Source organism: Dromaius novaehollandiae, chromosome 4 (assembly GCF_036370855.1).
Source record: "Dromaius novaehollandiae isolate bDroNov1 chromosome 4, bDroNov1.hap1, whole genome shotgun sequence".
Lineage (NCBI taxonomy): Eukaryota > Metazoa > Chordata > Aves > Casuariiformes > Dromaiidae > Dromaius > Dromaius novaehollandiae.
The window spans coordinates 80,374,495-80,396,406 of NC_088101.1; the positions used below are offsets into that span (position 1 = coordinate 80,374,495).

The following is a 21,912-nucleotide window of genomic DNA, read 5'->3' on the forward strand; positions in this document are numbered from 1 at the left end:
CACGGCCTGCCGAGCCCGTGAGGGAAGGAGCGGCCCGGCGCTCCCTCCCGCCGCGAGGCGCGCCAACGGCCAGCGGCTAATGGTCAACGGCCAGCGGCTAACGGTCAACGGCTAACGGTCGCGGCGGGAAGCGGCGGCTCCCACCCCGGGCAGCGGGGCGCCTCCATCACCTACAATCATTTCTACGACCCTTTTTATATGCGATGTGTCCGGACTGGGCTTCTGGGGAGGGGGGGGGGGAGGAAGAGGAGGAAAACCTTCCTCCTCCGTGTACATAGGAGTAGATGTAAATCATCGTTACCTGTATTTTTTCACCGCCTCTCGTTGCTGTGTTTTGGATTTTTGTTTTGTCTTTTTTTTTTTTTTTTTGCTTTGTTTTAGTTCAGGATTGAGTTTTATTCCGGTGTGGCCACTCGTAAAAGACTTCAAAAAGATTATGTACCCATTTGACTCTCAGGGTAAAACAGAGAACTATAGTCCTGTCCCTCGACGTTGTTGAAGCAACGGTGCGTCGTTTCTCCTCGTGATTTCACGATGATGATGATTATTTTTTACATCCGCTGCCCTTAACTAACACCAGACCTCGACGGACGGCTGCAGACCGGCGCCACGTGGGGACGGGCCGGGAGGGCTCCCCGCGGCGCCGCTCGCTGGGACTCGGGCTGGGTTTTTTTACGTTAACCATTTCTGTATATTTCTGGTTGTTACAAAAGTTTTAACTTTATAATTAATGTATGCGGTATGGGAAGAGCGGTCGAAAATGATAGAGAAAGCACTTTGTTTGCTGAACACTTTAAATCAAATCAATAAACTTTAAGGAAACAGCGGCTTTCCGTGGTGATGTGTCCCTGATTTTCTCTGCAAGACGGACCAGACTCCCTCCGAAGCTGTCTGCATCGTGAGGCGCTTGGAGCGATGTCTTTCATCATCTTCGTGTATTTTTTTTTTTTTTGCTTCGTTTACTCTGGGAACCATACTGTATATTTCTTGTACACAAATAAACTTTATTCTTTTGGTACGCGAGAGGGCATTTCCCTTATTAGTTAGTTTTGTTGTTTGCATTTTCTTAATTGGTTTTGCCGAGCTCTGTTGTGCAATATTATGGGGAAAAAAACTTCCTCTTTTTCTTGTAGAGAATCCGAGAACTTTCCTTTGTTTCCGCAGACGGGATTGTGATATTTTGGATTTATGTAAATTTACTAAATCGACTATTTCATTCATATCCCACCACTTAAAAAAAAATAAAGCAATCTTTCCATCGCATTTCCGCCGACTATTTTTAAAATAGTTTCAGTCAGTATTTTATAATACTTATTACTTTCTTTTTTTAATCTCAAAAAAGATGAAACGCGGTGATCATCCCGATTTGGTTACCGTTGTAACAACAGCTTTTAATCCAATGCTAAAAAGGCGCTTTTATGTCGTTCCCAGACTCCCTGTATGATCCCAAAGTTTACACGGGGAACGAGGCAGTTTCCACAAGTTTTCCACTAGTCTTTTTTCCGCCCAGAAATGTGACGACTGGCTTTCCAGGACCCAGCGCTATTTCAAGGAGCGCGGAGAAGCACTCGGCGTTTTTTCCTCCGTCCCTCCGGGCTGAGTCGCCTGCGGGCCGCGGTATCGCCGTGCCCCTCACTGCATGCATCAGGGGTGGCACGAGCATTTCAATAACTTTACACTTTTTTCGCAGTATTTCCCCTCGGAGCCGTCCCCGCCAGCCCTGGCTGGGGGAGTCGCGCCGGGGGCTGGGGAGGAGGACGAGGAGGAGGGAGCGGAGCGGCGGGGCGGACGGAGCCATCCCCGCCCCACAGGGCCCCGGCGCCGCCGTAGCCCCGAAACCCCCTTAGCCCTTCCTCGTTTGCTCCCTCCGCCGAGCGGTTTCGACAAGCCCTTTCGACGCGCGAAGCGTGAGGAAGTTATGGTTTCTGACAGAGAAACTGCATCGTGCCGTGGACGCCGGCGTCTCGAAGCGTTAACGGCGGCAGTGGGAGGAAGAAGAGGAGGAGGAGGGAGAGCAGAGGCGATGCGGCGCCTCGGAGCGCTGCAGTGACGGGGGGCGCCCGGCAGGGAGCGCCGCAGGGCGCGCCCGGCCCCGCCGCCCCCGGCCCCGCCGCCCCGGCCCCGCCGCCCCGGCCCCGCGGGTCTGCGCGCTGCAGGGAGCGGCGGGGGGCACCGGGGGCCGCGGCTTGGAGGCGCTGGAAGCCTGACTCTCCACCGGGAGCTCATCTCCCCTCACTTAAACCCTTGCAAAAGTCAGAAGTTTTGATCCAGACTTACTTGCCTTCGTAAGAATAAGCCTATAGAAGAAATGTTCTGAAGTAATTTAACAGGGAAAAAAGAGTGCCTTAAAAGGCATCACCGTTCAGGTTATAGATATAGCTGACGGCTATTTGGTGACAGGATCCATCCTCCGACTATCACTTCAGCCCTCTCCTTGAATACACCAATCAAAACCCAAAATACTTGAAGTAGGATTATGCCAAAGCAATACTGATACAAAATATCAAACTGGTTTGGAATGTGAATCTATTTTTAACAAGAGCATTATAAGAGCATTATTTGAAACTAATATCTCAGCTTGTTCAAAATGCTGTTTCCAAGAGAGGGGACAGAGGCAGATGTGCGCAGCTGGGTGCGGGAACCTGTCCGGGTTACTCGAGGGCAGCGCAGGGAACCTGCAACGGGCCCCACCTGAGCTTGGCTGAGTGCAGCTGGTGCAGACACCTTGCTGCTGCAATACGGGTGTTTTTCAGCTCTACAAGTAGCGCTTAGAGTACAGCCCTCCATGGCTACTACTGACAGGAGAGAGACAGCCGAAGGGCAAACAGCTGCTCAGGAGACTCTTCTGCACCATAAAGCTAATGCATTGCTGACCAGGTTTGAGCAAGAGCTGCTGTTAGCTCAGGTGGGTTAAGATCTACTTCAGCACCATTAAGAGAAGTGTCAAAGCCTGTCTACATACTGGGAACTCCAAAAAATTCCCCCTGCTGGAAAATATTTCAGCTCCAACAAGTTGATGCTCGGAGCTGTGGAGTAGATGATTTTCCTGCTGCAGGTCAGTTAGCATCCTGCCAGTGAAACCTGTCCTTGAGAGAGTTACTACCAACGGCTGTTGGATGAAGGGAGTCACTTAGCCTGAGATTCCTCATCATTAAACCGGTTTTAACAGCTTCATAGCAATGCTGAAAACAGAGCTGCAGGTATCCTTCTCAGCATAGTTTGGGAAGCCCACCACTGATAATTCCTGTTTGAATATCTCATCGGGGGGCCTGATCCTCTGCTCGTAGAAGTCAATAGCAGAGCTGTATAGCCTCAGCTCCAGGGTATGTTCTCCCCAGCGTGCAGACTGTGCAGCAGTATGTAGCACACCACATACCAAAGTCTCAAGTCACAGCATGTGGCCTGTGCGCAGAGGCCAGCCTCAGCAAAAGCAGCCCTAATGAACTACCCGTGCTCTCTGGGCCACCGCTTTGCTGCTGGTTCATGAATTGGATCAAACTGTGATACAGACTTACCAGGGAGAAGTTTGATGACATCCGCCCAGGGCAGTCTTTGAGGAACATCTCCGGTCTGAATGCTCAGTGACCAGTACGCTAAAACTAAAATCTCTCACATGTCTGAAGGCCCCAGCTCCATCACCCATGTTTCTGCCTGGTAATAACTCTGGCTCTCTAAAGGTGAGAAACAGAATGATGCAGCCATCATCTAGGGTATCATACTGAGGAGATAACACTGGGTAGTCATGCTCGTCTCTTCTGGCCCAAAAAGCTATTAACACACTGGCTCCCAGCAAGGCCCAAAAGCTGATTCCCGTACAGTGATGTACCTACTGCACTACGTACAATGGTCCATGCTTTGTCCTGCATGGAGCTTTTTGGAGGAATTCAGGTTGTTTTCAGTGAGTTATCAATTAGAAATAGAGAGCCTGGTACACTAAGAATAAAATGAACTGGTTGAAAGAAAGCTGATTATTCCTCAGTGATGCCAGCAGGAAGTGGTTGCTCTGGGTTCATTCCATGAGTTAATTTTAAAAATTAATTTATCTTTCATTCATAAAATAGGAGATTCAGAATGCTAAACATATTCAAAAGGACCTTTAGCAAAGCATTTGCCAGAGGACAAATTTTTATCTCAAATACACTAATAGTAGCACATTCAGAGTCTGATTCAATATTTTCAAGTGCCTTTGGTATGTACCAAAGAAAATCTGGGGCATTGATCCTGGTGTCACATCTGCATACTTTTGATCTAATTCCCATAAAGTCAATGTTAAATCTAAGGGTGCAAGCCTGTGTTAGTGAGAAATGACTCAGACCTTAATTGCTTCTTGCTAATGTTCACTACGTTTATGGCTGAATTAGGTAAAAAGAGAAGGAAACCACATCTATTTTACCTTGCTCTTAATATTTCAACTTACACTGAACTTGAAACAACTTTCAGTTGTTTACATTCACTGAATACATGACAGCAAAATGTCTTCCAATCAAAAGAACAGAAAAAGCACATAAATACATTCTAAATGATTGGGACATTATTTAAAATATTTTGAGGTATATTATCTCATTGCTTACACACAACAGTCAATAAAGTTATACAAAATGATTAGAAACTCGTATTCTCTATTTTTGTCCCTAAAAAGCATTTCTTAGAGTTATTCCTAGCTTGAGCAGGACCTTCATGTGGTTTTAGTGAGAAGTGTCTTAGGTTTTTTCACAGGTATTGCAGACCTTCTGTTTCAGACTTTGAACTCACAGTCACATTACATGTTTCTCTTCTCACAGCACAGAAGCAAAATGTTAAAAATAAACTTTTCTCTGTACGAACTTCAATCCATTTCCTGAAAATGCACTGTGATGTCTGCTTAAGGTCTGCTGTGTTAGCCAATATACTCACCCATTCACTCAAGTGTTACAGGTATGAAACAGTTCTGCTCAAACATAGCCATATTTAACTTAAAAACTCGAAGGAATTTTATAATGGCTGGACAGTTCTGATCTTAAGGTCCCATCTCAAAGAGTAGGCAAGAGGATGTAGTTGTTGTAGAACCCTCCTTAAGAACAAATAAAAGAAGATTTTTTTATGATGTTAGAAGAGTTGGCAGGCTCTGAGATTTAAACCAAGGCACGAATCAGAGTGGGCACTGATGGTGAAGGGGGCAGCCAGGTAAACTAATGGGATCCTAATCCGTTTGTCTCACAAACTCGGTTTACATAAGCTATGTTTTTCTCTATCTGGTTGTGCACTGTGAACTTTTTTTTGCCTTCTGATCGTAGTACTCTGTTCCCCACGCTCACATTACATAAATGTCTACGGTGGATAGAATGACTGTTGCTACAATACAAATAACGCTGACAGCAAGAGCTTTTTCTGCTTTTCTGATCCTGTCTGGCAGACATGTGGATTCATCATACAGAATAGGCTTCAAAGCCACTCGAGATGTTATCATAGCATCAGAAATCTAGAGCTGCTAATTCATCTCTCAGGGAAAAGGTTGGCACTGAAGCTGTTCTGCAGTGCCTGTTCAGGAGAAATGCTACGGAAGCTGGATCTGGCACCCGCTCTCAGTCGAGAAACACCAAGGACACAGAGGCCAGCTCACAATCAGGACCCAAAAGTCTGGGCATGCAGGTTCAGGCAATGTGACAAATAACAGCTGAATCTGATGTATGATTTATTAATTTAATCTCATTTTATGACAGATCTTCAACTAGTTAAAACTAGTGCTAGAATTTATTTTAAAATATATCAGAATCTTTTATATTTTCTTCACTGGAATGTCACAAACCAGTAACATTTTACAATAACAATAAATGAGAGATGACACTACAGCAAAAACTGCAAGACACAGAAATCTTTACGTGAGGTGATGATTGATAAAATAAAGATTCACCCCCTTTTGTAAACTACTGCTTTCTCAATAGAAAGAAATCTACTAATCTTAGTACAACTATCTCAGTTATTGCCCATTTCCTGTTTTTTATAGCCACAGACATTCATTAGGAGAACCTGCCCTGTACAGCTGAGCATAAACGGACTCTTTCCCATCTCTCCACCCTTGACATCGGCAGGGTGACAAGCCTCATTTACTCTGATTTGGTCCCCTGAGACTGCATGGGGGGAGAGGAGTGCAGGAAAAGAGCATTTGGATGGGCTACTGGTCAGGCTTTTTCAGTGGGCTGTGTTGCTGGAGAGACTGTAGTATTGAGCTACGCCCTCTATGTTCTCTAAAATATTTTGAGATTTACAAGTAAAAATATTCCTTGGGACTTGGAGCACCAGCACTGCTCCTCGGGGTGAAGCGTTTGAGTGACAAACTGTTTTTGCTTTGAGCATGCTCTGCAGCACACTTCATCAGACTTTCATTTGCCACCTCTGCTTCAGCATTCTGTAAAATAGAGGTTCTTGTACGCTTTGAAGCAACATCTAATTTCAGCCCTAGTAACGGCCTGTGGCGGCCTCTCCTTCTTCAGATGACAAAAATACTACTACAAAAAATCCAAGATATCCAAAAGCAATTTCCAAACAAGCAGAATCATATATTATATTTCCATATACCTTTTATAGCGTGCAAGGATAAGCGTGCTCCATAATGGCATTATAAATATAGCAAATTAATGGTGGATGCAATGCCAACACCTTGTCATTATGCAAATTGGAATGTCGGCAGAAATGGTTATTCAACAACCCCTTTCAAAGTAACCAGACGCCTAATGCTACTCATTACATCTAAACTAATTAGCACCACATTTAAACAATTTTAATAAGCTTTTTCCTTAACCCCTTGACAGAGGGGATTCCTGATGCTAATGCAAAGAGGTACAAGCACTTCGCATAGGAGTGTTGGGGTTTTGCTCAAGGCACTAACAGGCAGAAAAGCAAGTGAAGGCTAGCTACAAAGTCAAATGACAGTATTTGTGCTACAGACACATAAGGATGGAGAAACAGATTGCACTGGAGTAAAGTCTAGCTCTGCCACAGCCACTCACTGCCACTTCCCACCATATGCCCTCCTCCCAGCACATCAGTCTGCACCCAGACCGCAGCACACCGCATGCACGCACTCTCCTGAGCTGCTACGAGATTTAGGCTCTGTACTGGCAAGTACCGAAGGGGATAGATCTGAAGCCTCCTCCATTTCAGCCACTGCTCTAGGAAAGAAGCAAGGAGGAGATCCAAAAAATGGCTTTCATATATTAATGCTGACATTTTAGGTCCTTGATCCCAGAGATCCATGCAGCAGCAGCTGGACCCTGCACCTGGCTTGCTGAGGGTCAGGCGTCGCAGTAGCATGATGTGGCGGCTGAGCAGAGGAAAACCCAAGCCTAGCTAATACAAAACGCTCAACAAAGGCCTAGTTTCATCTCTCCATCTGCATCACAGTCAAAAGGAAACTCCTTGAAAACTGCCTTCCCTTCTTTGGTGGAGCCCCAAAACTGTACTTGAGGGCAAGATACATATGAAGTGGCCTGTGAACAGGCAAACACGTATTCAGATCTTGCCTGAGAAGAGTATGACTGGTGTCCAGCCATCTCCTCAGACTCAGAGGATTCAAATCTGCTTCTCCCTTTGCTTCTCCCTTCTTTTGGTAGCTGACAGGGGGGAGACCACATGATTTCTGTCTTTCACCCAGGGCCTGTATGACCCACCTGCCAAACACTGTTAGGCTGTAAACAAAGGCCAGGTTCAATCTTTAGGAATTTTTACTAAACCATAAATATCTCCAGCTCCAGGATGCCCTAAAAGCCTGAATGAGTAAATTGTGCTTCCTGAGCACTGCAGAGTGAGTTCCCCACTTGCAGAGCTTGGGTTTAAAGAGGGGTAAAGCAGATGTAGCTCTGAAGGAGAGGAAGAGATGAAGCCAGAAACACGAGTGATTGATTAACAGCCTCCAACCCTTCTGTCTTTAGAGGCAGCATCCTTCTCCCACAGCTGGAAGCCAATAAATTCCTCCCACAGGTTGCTCCCAGTTTGTTGTGGAGGCTCTGGGAAGTCCAGCTGCTAGGCAGACCCAGCTTTCAATCTCATGTATTTTCCAGGTCATATGCTAAGTTTTGGGATCTCTAGCATCTCTCCCAGCTGCTGCTGGATGGGGGGGGGTCCAGGCTGGAGTTCCTCACTGAGGATCCTGCTCTGAGGCCTTGGCCACTATCAGCACTTCCTATCCTCTTTCTTACGTCCTTCAGCTTCTTCAGAGGATTTTGTAATACAAAGGACCATCACCACATCTGTTTGAGAGAGATGGTCCTGGGATCCGAGTGCACCAACAGGCTCTAATTGCTCTGACTAGCCTTTAACCATCTTTCTCTGTAACACACTTCCCGCACCACTGCCAGGTGTTCAAGGTCTGCACTGATAAAGCACAGCTGTACAACCTTGTATCAGACTGTCATGAAAACAGCTAAAATGTGAGAAAGGGCTGTGGGAGGTCTAATCTGGGGTCCCCCCTTTCCATCCTCCAGCCATTAGTGTGGGAACTATATTTGAGTGGAGGCCTTGCCTGAGCTATGGTGTAGGTATGCTGTGCCTGGCCTTACTACCCCTGATCTTGCCTTGCTGACTTGACCTCAGACCTGCCTCGTCTCTATGGACTTCTAAGTGATCCCTGAACTGTTGCCTGGCTCTGGTTAATGTCACCAAACCTGTTCTGCTCTTTTTGTTTGGGTGCTCTGGAACTGTATGCCTCATCAGGAAGGTAACTGCCCCTGCCTGCCTTGTCACATTCTGTTCCTGGCTCACCTTTCTCTAACACCTAGTTTCTATCCCACTTTTTCTTCCTCATCTTGCCTTGGAAGGGCTTCACTTTACTGTGCACTCTCAGCACTGGTTAGAGTTGGTGCAGAGCTCTCTTCCATGTTTCCAGACATAAATGCAAACATTATGTTCACCCAAGAGCAGAATGTTGTTAATTACTTTGTTTTTATTGAAATGTAGCTGTCTCAATCTGCCTTATGAGAGCAATTCCTTCGTATGTCTATTTAGTAGATGCCAGAATAATGCCCTTCTCTTAGGAACTGGTATCCAGCTGAAGACCTCAGGGCTGATCTACTAGCTGGTGACAATGGCTGCTATGAAGGAGCTCTAAGCTCTTGCCTCAAGACATGAGGATCAGCAGTGCTTTCAACAGCAGGTGTCTAGGTATGAGAATCCCTCCCTTGCCCTGTCTTGGGGACTGTAACTGCTAAGGCTCTTTTCTGCCTTCCCCTGGTCTCCTACATGAAGCATTTCTAGCTTCACCGTGACTCAGTTTCAGCTTCCACAGGAGAGCAGATAGTAGAAAATTGTCTCCTTCCAGCTCCCTTGCATTTAGTTGCCCGTGGCTTGGGCTGCCTCCTGAGACAGGATATTTGGGTGTCCTATCTATAATGAGCTGAAAAAGGAAGTTGAACTCCACCTTCCCTGAACATGTGTTCCAGCCTTACAGCTATTACGTGCATGAGGAGGAACACTGTTATTGCCACTGCCGCTTTAGAAACAGTGATGTTTGTTAGGATCTTTGATGGGTGTTAGGCACCCTGTGAAAATACTTGTTGGGTTAAGCCTTCTTGAGTGCTCATACTTTTTTTCTTTTTTTTTTTTTTCTTCTCCCCTGGGTCTTATTAGGTGTAAGCAAGAAGTACAGTCTAGGTGGGAAGGCCAGTGCAGCCTAAGGCATTTACAGAATTCTTAGGGGCCCAAGAAATTTAACCAGCTACTGGATTGCAATTTTGGATTTAGGTATCTAGACCCCTCTTGGGAACCAGTGCAAAGTTTGCACGCAGTCCCCTTCTATGCCTGCTTGCTATGATCCATAGTCAGACTATCCTGTAAAGGGGTAAAGTTTTCCTACATGGTAGTACCATTTTCCAAGGCATAGTTTTAAATTACCAATTCTCTAAGCACTGCTGTAACATTCAGATGTCCTTACCTTTTCTGATGTTTACCTTGCACAAATACTTCTATCACTTCTGCAGTTACGACCATTAATGTGTTTAATAGCACTGGATAAGCTACAAAGAGAGTTGCATGAACAGTCAGGTATTTGCATGAGTATTAGAGACCACCAGATGGCTATCTCTTGCTAAACTATTTTGATACATGCTGGATTAGTTTTTGCTGGCTGGGTTACTGAGATTCAACTTTTCCTGCTTCTAGCTAGTAGCTCATTATAATTAGCAACATCCTTATTAACGAATTCAGCATTCCCTTTCAGCGGAACAGGTTTCTTCTTTGTTTTCAAAAACAACAACAAAATATTCCTCCATAGTGTCCACTTTGAACTCACCAGTACCTCAAACCTGAAAAGTGTTTTGCATGGCATAATCTTATGTCCACCCAGAACCATTTTCAAATCCTGGGTCTTTGTCTTGTTTCCAAAACAACCAGAAAGAAATCTCCTAAAGATAATTTCTAAGAAATTAAGGGTTACAATTTCCTAATAAAAATAATCAGCCAGAACTGCATTGCTAAAGCCAAACCTAATCTAGGTTTAGAGATAATGAAATAGCAAGATATTATGCAAGAGATGAGTATAGGCTCATCATCTTGCATCAGTAACTTTAAAAGGAGATGTGCTGAAAGATTGTTTTCATTCAGAAACTCTGCTCACAAATTCCACATTAATCTTATGTCACTATGCTCTCTGTATTAGTTTCTACATATTTCTGATTTCCTCTAAACAAAACAAAGTGCTGCTGCTCTTCCCCCACACCAAGGGGAAGGTGTCTCAGCATCTTTCTTCATACTGCCACCCTTGAGATAACATCTGAAGGTAATCAGTGTCGCTTTGGCCTTGAGCTCCCAGAGGTCTAAAACAGAAGTTCTAGAAAACAGTCATAGAACAACCCTTCCAGAAGCACAGTATCAAAGAAAAAAAATCCAGTCTGTTTTCTTCAGATGCTTAATCTAGCACAACATAGTACCATACCCTAACTAAAAGGCTTGCAACATATGCATTAGGCCACAGAATATGTATTATAGAGCCCCAGGAAACACTCAGGACACAAACCTCTGCCAGGAAGGAGAACTGACAACCTTAGGCTTTCCTTTTCTTTTGAAAACATGAAAAATTACCAATGAACATTTTCAGCTTTCTAGCATCAATACATCATGCTACTCTGAGCCAAACCCTTCTTTCCAACCTTAAGTGCACTAAATTCATAGACACTATAGTCTCTTCCTTCCAGGTTTTTCTTCCCAAATGCAACCACATGCTCAGGTAAGAATAACCATGGAGAAGTTTTTGCTTTCAGTTCATCTTGTGGTACCACTGAAACTCATTGAAACCACTCCAGCTCAAGAGCTATCATGTCCTTTTAATAACGCAAGAAAGTCAACCTTTATTACAGCTATTCACCTTAATAACATAGACTAAGGGCCACATCTTCCAAGGTGTTTAGGTACCTGGAAATCACACGGAGTATCCCCAATCAGTGAGCAGAAATACGTTATAATGCAATTGCAAAGGCATTTAGGTGAGACACAAATACACAGAGGAGATGACGTGGCTGATATTTCATGGACAATAAGAGGACAGGAATAGGAAAATGCTGGTAGAACAGTCACATAGTTTAACAAGTAAGATGCCTGAGTGGCTGGTGAGCTTGGAATCATGAGATGTCAAATCAGTAAGTTGTTGTAAGTGAAGTGCAGTACAAAGACTTCCCATGCATCTGAAAAGTGGATTCATTAATTTTGCACCTGAAAGGATTTCTATTTAATGAAGGTGTGCTGTATCTTTGGTTACAGATGCCTTTTTAAAAACTTACCTCCAGCAGAGCTACACACCAACACAGGAAAAGAAGCAGGCTCCTAAAATCCACTCTGAATTATGTCTGACCAGATAAATTGAAATACGAACGACTGGTACGACCCAGGATGAACCTCTGACAGGTAAAATCTCCAAGAATGGTTACAGAGAAGTATTTTGAAATCTATCATGTGTATATGCTAAGTGCTCCTTACATAGGGAAATCCTTTGATTAAATGAGGCAATAATTAACATGGAGGGGGAAACACTTGTTTCTCAAACACTGTGGATGAGGGGAAGACGCATGCTGGTAAGAGATCAGGGTAGCAAAAAGGCAATGTTACAGAGGGTATGCATTCACACACGTTGTTCTGACAAGTCATAGTCTTTCTTGCTTCAAGGGCAAGAGGAAGAAAAAAATTCTTATCCAAACAATTATATTCCCTGACAAGGAAAGCTCTAACATCAAAATCAAAGTAAAGTAAAGTAGCAAAGCTCAAAAAAGAACAATCTCTGTCATTACTAACCTGGCCCAAAATCCATGTGCCTTGTCTGAGTTAGCTAGCTCCAAGTTACTTGCTGAGAAACCTTAATTCTGCAAATTCTCATTCCCCATGAAAACAGCAATCTAGAAAAACATCCCTTTGTAAAAATGAATGAGCTGATCCTATAGTGTAATCTGCACATTCATTTTAATTGGTGGATCGAACACTCAGGCCTAAGGTAAGCTTCACTTCATAATTCTAGAGCTGATACGACCGATTAGCATCACAGAGTAGCATAACTCACTAAGTGCATTATTTCCTCATAACTCTCTACCGGTTCCCTTTCCAGTCTCAGTCTTGGGGATTTTTTTTTTTTTTATTTTGCTAAAGCACAAAATGAGAACTCTACAGGATGCAGTGAAGCACACTTACAGCTTGCTGGCAGTTTTTTAGTGCCAATTCTTCAGGTCCACAGCAAAGATGGGTTAAGTGCCACTGCACCATATAAAATCCTCCCTCTTTTTACAGGGAGGACAGAAAATACATTTTGTAAATGAACAATGTCAGTCTTTGCAGGCTCAAAAATCTCTGGAATAGTGGCACAATAACCATCGTGATGCATGTGAATGTTAATTTCCAAGATCAAACAGTTCAATTTAGGCTGTTCTATAATACCAGCATTCAATGGCCTACATTGCATTCAAATGTGTATTTTTTGCCTGCATCTCTGCTAAGAAATAAAATCAGTTTAGCAGTTGATTCCACTGACCTGGTGATGAACATGGTTTGTTCTTGTCTACATCTCCATTTCAAGTCTTCACTAACAAATTAGCTAGGCTGATGGAAGTGGCTTTCCCTTCCAGTGCAGTAGAGGTATTTGAAGTTTTTGCTTTCAATTCATTCATTTTCATTTCATTCATTGTTTCATTTGTGGTGGGTTTAGAACTACATCTTTTAAATACCTGTATGAGAGAGTCTTCCAAATGGCAGAGCTCTGCATGATAAATTATCAAGATTCAGTATTAATTGCTTTCTAAGCAGCACTTGCATAAGTCAAAAGGTATTTGGCAGAGCTGTAAATTGGCTTTTGTTTGAGGTGGTCAGAAGCTACACTGAAGAGTTTAAAGTTTTTAATTTCTAAACAGTCTCTTGCTGCACGACAAGGTGAGCGACTAAGCCAGTGCTGTACAGAATCCATTCTGATTTGTGTTCTGTATTTTGTTGGAAACATCTGCAGTTCAATTTGAAATTTAATTTCAAACAGCCCATTCTCCTGGATATTCTGTATTTCTTTCACCCACAAAGCTGCATGAAACCTAGCAACAGCAAACTTGTGTCAGCATTTGGTTCACTCTGCTTAAGGCATGGCTATGGCAAGCAAAGCATGTGAGAGATCTGGTTAAGTCCCCAGCCAATAACAACAAACCACACTGGATCCAGCTGCTTAATCTCAACGTACGTTAAGCCTCCAGAGTCGGAGGAGAATCCAGATGCTCATGTTTGTGTTCGGGTCCTTAGCTGCACTCTCAGGGTTTAGATTGAGGTACTTTTAACTGATTCAAGCCAGGCAGCTCACTTTACAGTAGGATGCTTGAATAATTTCTGAAACCCTCATACTTTCACTTTGTGCTAGGGCTTTTCTGTATGACTTAAACGGCAGCTCATTCTCTACAACCTTTCAGATCATGCTTTCCAGATGTAGCTGGTTAGGAAATATAGTGAAAGTCTATCCTGGTAAAACGAGAAGCAGACCAGGACTAACTCAATCATTTCGGTTCCTCCACTGGTGCCATAGATTCTGACTCTGAATTAGTCCCTGGACTTGCTGCAAAGATGATTCCTTTCACTGACAGAAAACACCCAATCGATTTGGAGCTTTTTTAACATGCACACAAGAGGTCTTTAGGAGTACTGCCAGAGCTGGTATGCTGCTTGATATGGTACATTTTCTAGAATAGTAAGCTGAGCTCTGCACTGCTACCTTACGTATAATTCTAATCGTTTTTAAGGCATCCTTCTGAAGGCAGGAAAGTCAAGGCAAATTACAAGCACGTGTTGACAAACAAAGTATAAAAATTACACGAGTCCTTTAGGAAGGAACAAAAAGTCTGTGAATGTTATAATCAGAGTATGTACAAGCCATAGAACTTGTTATATTTTATGTAAATTTCAAGTAGGTATCAGCTTGTTAAATGCATTCAGTTATATATCACATCTTCACTAAAATTCATGTTCATGATCAAATAAGTTAGACATTGATAACAATTAAAAATAACCCCAGTAAAAATTCTTAGCACATTATTTTAGTTTAAATATGAGGCTCTGTTGTAAAGGCTTTGTAAAGCTGCACTCTTGTTAATCCTCTTCTTTGCCCTTCATTTTATTACAATTTAATTCAGTGCATAGTTAAATTGGTTGGCAAACTTCTCATGCTTTCTCTGGTCCACTCGATTCATGGCTTTCACCACTCGTTTCATGGCACCTCTGAAAAAAGAAACAAAAAATGAATATAAAAAAAAGTTATGTTGATGCTACACAGTCTCAAAGAATCTTTATGAATGTTACGGGGACAAAAAAAGTATGATTAATCACTATCAGGCTTCTGAACACCACACTGATGAGGCTGAACAAATTTGTCTTGTTAACCCAATTAGCTGCAGCAATACAAATAGTTTAGTTCAGCAATGATTTTATTAACAGGAGTAAACAAATTAAAGTCTTTCAGTTTAATGGCTGCGCATTCCACCCTCCTAGCACTATTTCTGATAGTCACACATCTGAAGTTTGATTTGCAAAAGCATTTAACTGCTCTAGGAGGAAAAAAAAAACCTAGATGCACCTAACAGGATCTAAAAAAACACCCTCAGACAGCCTTGTAAAATCCAATGTGTAGAACGTAGAATGTTTCTTGTAAGGGAAGGGCTTGCTGTTCAATTAATGTAACCGTAAGTCACTTAGTGACTTTCTTTTCAAAGGTTTCTGCAAAATGCTTCATCAGTAGTGAGCAGAATAAGAACCTCTCTCCCTCACACCACCAACATCCCTATTCCTGAGCAGCAGCTATCTAATATGCAAGTACAACACTAGTTTAGGAAGACAGCATAAATTGTCATGTATCTATATGCAGAGAGGTAAGTTAATGTTGCAGAATAGTTAAGTGCTTAGAATTTAACATAATCAGGACAACATGTCCAATATCTTATGCTTACATGAAGTGCAATGGGACCTCTACTACCTGGTGATGGGCAGGCCTTCATGCCCTGTGCAGTGCCTGCTGTGCTGGAAGGCTCTGGAGAGCTCCCCAGACCAAAAAAGGAAATAAAGGAATGAATTTTGGAGCTCTTAAGCCTTCTAGTGCCCCTAATCTGGACAGAGTGTGCCCCCATGTTGCTGCTCTTTTTTTGCTGCCATTGTTTCTTCCTGGTAGAAGGTGCCCAGAGATTTCCCCTCTTTGCGGACTGGCTGCTATGCTTTTGAATTGGGTGAAGAGAGACATTTTTCTTCTCTTCACAAAGCTTTGAGTGGACATCCCTGCGGTTGCGATTTGAAGGTGTGGGAAATTTAAGAACCTGATGCCTAGACAGCAAGAACAGGGGCAGAAGTAGGAGATTCTTACAAAAGGTGTAGGGAAGGTGGGGGTAAACATCCTTTGATTAAGAAGGCAGAAGGGGTTCACAATGTATTAAGATGTCTCCCTACCTCCATTTATGAAGAATGAAATCATTTCCTAACACTCCTCTGTAAAGGCCTGGATACTCTGCCTACCTGGGAGGTAAACCAGCTAAGGGCATGGTTTGAGGGACTATGTCCAATTTAAGAAAACAGTGCTGACTAATGTGCCTACTTTCATTTCTGCATCAGTAGCTCAGTCCACAAGTTCTACCCCACGACAAAGTGCATGGTTTTAAGTCCACTGCTAAATCTGTTGGACTCTACATTGTCACAGCCTGCCTTTCTCTATCGCCTATAAGGCTGCTGCAGGTTGGGTTGTAAAATGACAACACGCCATCCACCAGGTAGCATGAGCTACCTTTTTTTCAGGATCAGGCCCTACACACTGTTCTAGCTAAGCTCCTGCAGCCACATCTATGAGATGCTTGTCGACCTCTGTATAGCTAACTGTTCTCTGTAACTATTTTAAGAGCCATTTTGAAACATCTGAAAATAGACAACACTTCTTAATAAACCTTCTAAATGGTGGGATTAAAGATATTCTCAGCAGCAACTGTAACCAAATCCAATATCCTGAAAAAACACCTTGGAAGCAGTAGTCTTTTAACAAAATTCTGCCAATAAAGTTACGAGGAATAAGGAAAACGTGGTCATGGTTTTGCACTTCAAATATTGCCTAATTGGTAAGAGAAAAGTGAGCCTTTAGCACTGCAGAGTGGCCTCGACACTTTCATGTCATGTAGGTTTTACATTAGCACCATTGGATTGTGCAATACTGTAAATGAAATGAGATCCCACTTTGATGATCTATGTGCAATTTCACTTAACTTTATTGGCAGACTAGAGCCTGGGTTTATCACCTATACATTTCAAGTAATTTGGGGTTGTTACAAGGAGCCAAGGTTATCATCTTGTTTAGTGCTGCAAAGCATGAAACCTATTAAAACATGACAGGTTTGATTCCCCACGCCTGGCACTAACACACACTCAAAATCATTAGTACAAGGCATAACAAACCAAAAACAGGTTTTTAAATTTATTTTGTAAAAGCTGATATGAAATTCTGCCTATTGGAACTGCATGTCTTACTGACTTCCAAGATCAGGTAACATGAGAATTTCACAGAAAAGGTGCTATTTTGTAACCAAAAGGAACATGCATTTGGTTTTGTTCTTATAACCATTACATTAGAGAAGGGAAAAGAGAGTTTAAACAAATACTGTGCCTTGGATGTTGTTCAAGTCATTCTGTATGTTTAGGGCAAAATGCAACATTCATGATTTTATAATAATAAATTTACTTTTTTGATTTGATGACTTTGCACTGTTTGCCTTGCTTTGATGACTATGTTTTTAACACGTGAAACTCTTTAAATACTTGCAGCTGCTTCCCATTTGAAACGGGTCAGAGTATGTTTGGGCAAATTTATGCTGCAGCCATATCTAACATAGACTGGATAACAGAAGGAGCATAAGAGAGTAGACATATGGAGTTACTATATATTGTAAAACCCATTCAACTTAGTGGGTTTGTAGGCTCCCACTTGTATCTGAACTAGCTTGCTTGTTTGCTTATAGTTATCTCATATATGTCTACTTAAGTCATGGACACATCTTTGCAATGTCCAAATGTCAGTGGCAGGATATCATGGGAGCGTTCTCTAGAAGAAAAACCTGTTTCAGAAAGAAAAAGATTTCATTTAACCTGTAGAATCCTAAAATTAAGTAAACATCTGTAAACAGGTTTCTACATAGCCTGTCTTTACTGCAATTATAAATCAAGTTATCTGCATAATTAACGGTCCCTGAATAACAGTGGCTTGAAGCATTTTAGCCATGCAGGTTCACCCCCTTTACTACTCTACCTGCCAGAGCGTTAACCTCCGGGAAGGTTGTCGGGTACAGAGACAACAGTGACAACCTCAAACTTCCATGCCCAGATTTGCCAGCTTAAGCACCATGTTCACAAGTCTAGCTTGAGAGAGGCAGCCAGGCTGCAAATCATTTTGAACGGTGCCGGGCCTGCAGTAACAATCCTGCATTGCTTAACTAAGTTTCTGTAATATTCTTGCTTCGCTTTACTAACAAACTATCTAGAGTTTTAGAACTCAACTTATCTTAAGCTAGAGAGTTATTGGGGGGGTGTCAAATTTTGAGAACATTCAATCTGCTCACTGAGCTATCATCACAGAAAAGCAAGCTTTCTTACAGACAAGTAGCTATAGGTTACTTTTTCTAAAAAAGTAAAGGTAACAGTGCATAAATTGTGTGCCTTACTACCTAAATTTCCTTCAACAGGCATAACTTATGATTATTTTAGAATCTTAACATTTTTGATCTTTATTTTTTTGCAGTCCAAACAGCTTCTTCTATAGCTAGCAGTAGGCCAGGAACTACCGTTCACACATGTACGGGGAGGAAAGGGAGTATAGAAACAGCACCATCCTGGAAACAACTCTGTGTCCACATGTCATTGTGTGGGGAACGCTCAGCTCCTAACTTTTATACTGAAGAGAGAAGAGGCCTGCAGCAGGTTCTGCTTCTTGATATTAACAAAGGACAGTGGAGATGAAGTGAACATAGATCATAATGTAAAGATCCAAATATATATATATTTATCCAGTTCAATTTACTCTCAGTAAAGGAGGGAAAAATGCAATGGCAGAATGTCACTGAGTAATATATAGGAAGGAATCACCGTGCGTACATACTGGAATGGGAGGCACTGTATCAGGCTCAGCTACAAACTTACCTTACCCAAGAGCAAGAAAAAACACATAGGAGTGAAGCAGCCCAGACAGCAGTCAAAAGTTTTGGAAGGTCCCTGAACACACACTAGAGTCTTGAGAGCAACTGCCAAGATGCTGCTACATGCCAAAAGCCAAGTGTTTTTGACAGACCCTTTTATTAATGACAGTTCTGCTCAGGACAGCCCATCTTGGCCTTTCAAAAAGAAAAACTATTCACTCTGATTCCATCGACACTACGGAAGTGTGTGTTTGCTGCTGTAAACTGTGTCACTTTGAACACTTAATCTTCTTTTCAGATCCAGTACCATTTGCACATTTACATACAGTAGAAATCTGATTAATAAATGATAATCCAGAAAAGCCACTACAGAAATTAGAGGATTAAAAGAAAAAAAGAGAAGGATTAAAAAAATAGCTTTTACACGGGAATTTTATAAATTAGTTGCAAATCATTCTCTAAGAAATAACCTCGTTCATCAGTATCTGCTACTCCTTACCCTCCAGACAGATGGAGAGTTAATATGTGCATGTTCAAGTAGAAACAGAAACTACCATCTAAACAAAGCGAAACAGCAAGTTAGCACACTTTAGATAAGGCAAGCATCTTACTTATTGAAGACTTTCTTCTCAAGCCGGGAACGAGAAGTATTAGCCTGCTGCTTCAGGTCTGTCAGATTTGGATATTTTTTCTTATTCCCTTTCTTTTTCCCTCCTTTTCCATTATTTTTAGAGGACCCAAGATCCACTCCTGTAGCTGCTTCAACTTCTCTCATGAATTCTGGATCTCGCCACTCTGTTTCAAAGAAGAAATAGGCACTTTGAAACTCCAAACCCAAGTACAATTTGCAAGCTCCTAAGGTGCAGGTTCTTGTCACCACTAGGCAAGGGCAGAACCACTGTGCTGTAGAAATTACATACACAAAGGAAGGGGAGGATAAGACAGCTAGACAAAACCACCGATCTTGATGAAAAAGCCCTGCCACTCTGGGATTAGTACCTATTATCAACTGCTATAGATAAAACTGTTCTGTACAAAGACTTAAAAATCAACTTTTACAGCAGCACAGTAGCAAAAAGGAAACTATTCCATGAGGAGAGGTAACAAACATAGCGATCACTATTTATAAATTAAACAAAATGCCAACAATGTAGCTGAGGAGCTTATCTGCAGAAATAAATTTTGAATAAGCAAACTTAAAAATATGGAATATGTCAACTTTAATGCAGAGTGGAGGCTACTGAATGTTGTAACATTTCTGTACCAAAGATTCGTATTTGCTTCAAAATACGCAACTTGTATCTGACATCGAAAGAGCATTCTTGAATAAGACAATGTGACCCTGTTTCCACGTGCCTTATTTTGCATCTGAAAAGATACTTCTTTTGAAGTACCCCACACTTCATCAGTTTAATTATCTAAATCAAGTTTCTTCTCTTGAAAATAGCACAAGAGTGAATTTATCTCGTCAAAAACTTGTTTGACAGTTTTATCAAAACCTTTAAGCTTCAGAATGCAAATACACTAGATTCTCCTCATAGATGCCACAATAGGAAAAGGCATAAGGAATTTAGACTAAATTTGAGGAAGCAGTTGTCTTTCGTTTTTGGTATAGTCTTATATATCAAAACAGACAGAATAAGAGTTAATAGTAAGGAAGTAAAAACATGGGTAGAGGATAGGTATCTTCAACTAGAAAAACTGAACTGTGTAAACTTAGGAAAATGAGACCATTTTGAAAAACATTTTGAGAGTATGGGTTGCGAAAAAAGTAACAAACACCACTTCAATGAGTAACATGGTTCTAACTCGGCATAAGTATGAGAAACCTGGATTTTAATAACCAGTAATTGCCAGTCATTTGTCACATAGATTCATGTATGTCATTCAGCCTTTCTTACCTGCAGAAATGTAAAACCAAACTGCTACTAAGCTTATTTATCAGCTATGTAGATATGAAAAAAATATATAGTGCTAAATGACAATACAATTTCACTTACATACCAAGCTGGTCATTGAGTGTGACAAATATTGGTAACAACATTTCAAGAAGGCCAGTCCCACTTAGCAGCATTTAAAAAGATGTTGTTTAGGAGTACTAGAGCAATTCTCCAAGGAAAGGTTAAATCTAACCTACTAGTATTATATATGAAAGCAAGGACAGGATAAAAATCCAACACAAACAAAAGGATGAGGAAAATGAAGCTGTACAGGAACTGAGCAGGAGAAATGCAGAGGGAGAAAACAGAACACATATACTTGATAGATCATAAGGCTTCACAGAGTTTATTTTTTTGAAGTGAAGGAATACAGAACAGCACAATTCAGATACAGGAACGATTAATCCAAGATTAAGGAAAACTGTCTAAACAGTTTATCTCCCAGTAATAAGAAGGCGTCACAGTTTAGGAACCCAGTGAATGGAGCAATTGTTTAAACACAACGAAAAAATGCCGGCATCCAGTAGAGATGAAATGAGCATTTGAGTAAAATGAAGGAGCAATTTAAAAGCCTTTGAGAAAAATCAATAGGATGCCAGGGAAGAGCAACCTTTTTGAGCACTGATGGGCCCCTAAAGCTCTTCATACATTGTTACTGAGTTTAGCAGCAGGGAAAAGAAAATTACACAGTTTGCAAGGGTAGGCGGGAATCAATACTGTAGTTAGTAAAGAGATGCTATTTCACATCTGACTGGCCAGCGGCCTGCCTTCACCAGCCTGTCCTGATACCTGTTTGTTAACAAGTCACTAAGGGCTGAAAAACCAGATACTCTTCAGGGCTGACACAAAAAATAGGCACTTAATTTGCTCCTGTGTGCGAACTATTGGAAAAGGATGAACACTGCAGATTAGCAGGTCAGCGTAATCCCTCATGATTCATTGTTTCAGGACCAAAGAGCCCAAAGCACCATTTTGTGGACATCTAGATGGATTCTAAAATTTTACACTAAGTTAAGAAAAAAAAATGCTTCGTAACAACAGCGATGGCGTTGCCAAAACACAGTCATCATCACATGATCATCATATTACTTTTACATAATTGTTTTCCCATTCTGCCACATCAGGATGAAAATAATGCCCATCCAATAGGAAAAAAAAATTAGGACGTATTTTTGTGCAATACGACCATGCAGCCGATCCCCAAGTTTTAACGTTTAACATTTTTCAAACTGTGGTTTTTAATAAATGATGTTGATCACAAGACCAAAGCGCTTATTGTACAGAATGGGTCTCCACTTGTACGATCTTCACAGCAGCGCTGGTCAGACTTGCTAACAGTCCTT

At 41.9% G+C, this 21,912-nt stretch overlaps 1 protein-coding gene across 2 annotated transcripts in view; it reads right to left on the bottom strand.

The window, feature by feature from the left end:
• Nucleotides 1-11,271: 11,271 nt before the first annotated feature.
• UVSSA (UV stimulated scaffold protein A) overlaps nt 11,272-21,912 on the bottom strand; it is a 60,374-nt gene continuing 49,733 nt past the window's right edge. For both annotated transcript variants that reach the window (XM_026112736.2, XM_026112735.2), the window contains 2 exons: nt 19,241-19,424; nt 11,272-14,694 (listed from right to left, as the gene is read on the bottom strand). In XM_026112736.2, the coding sequence (XP_025968521.2) occupies nt 14,601-14,694; nt 19,241-19,424 (278 nt within the window). In that variant the 3' untranslated portion in view covers nt 11,272-14,600. The remainder of the gene's footprint in view (nt 14,695-19,240; nt 19,425-21,912) is intronic.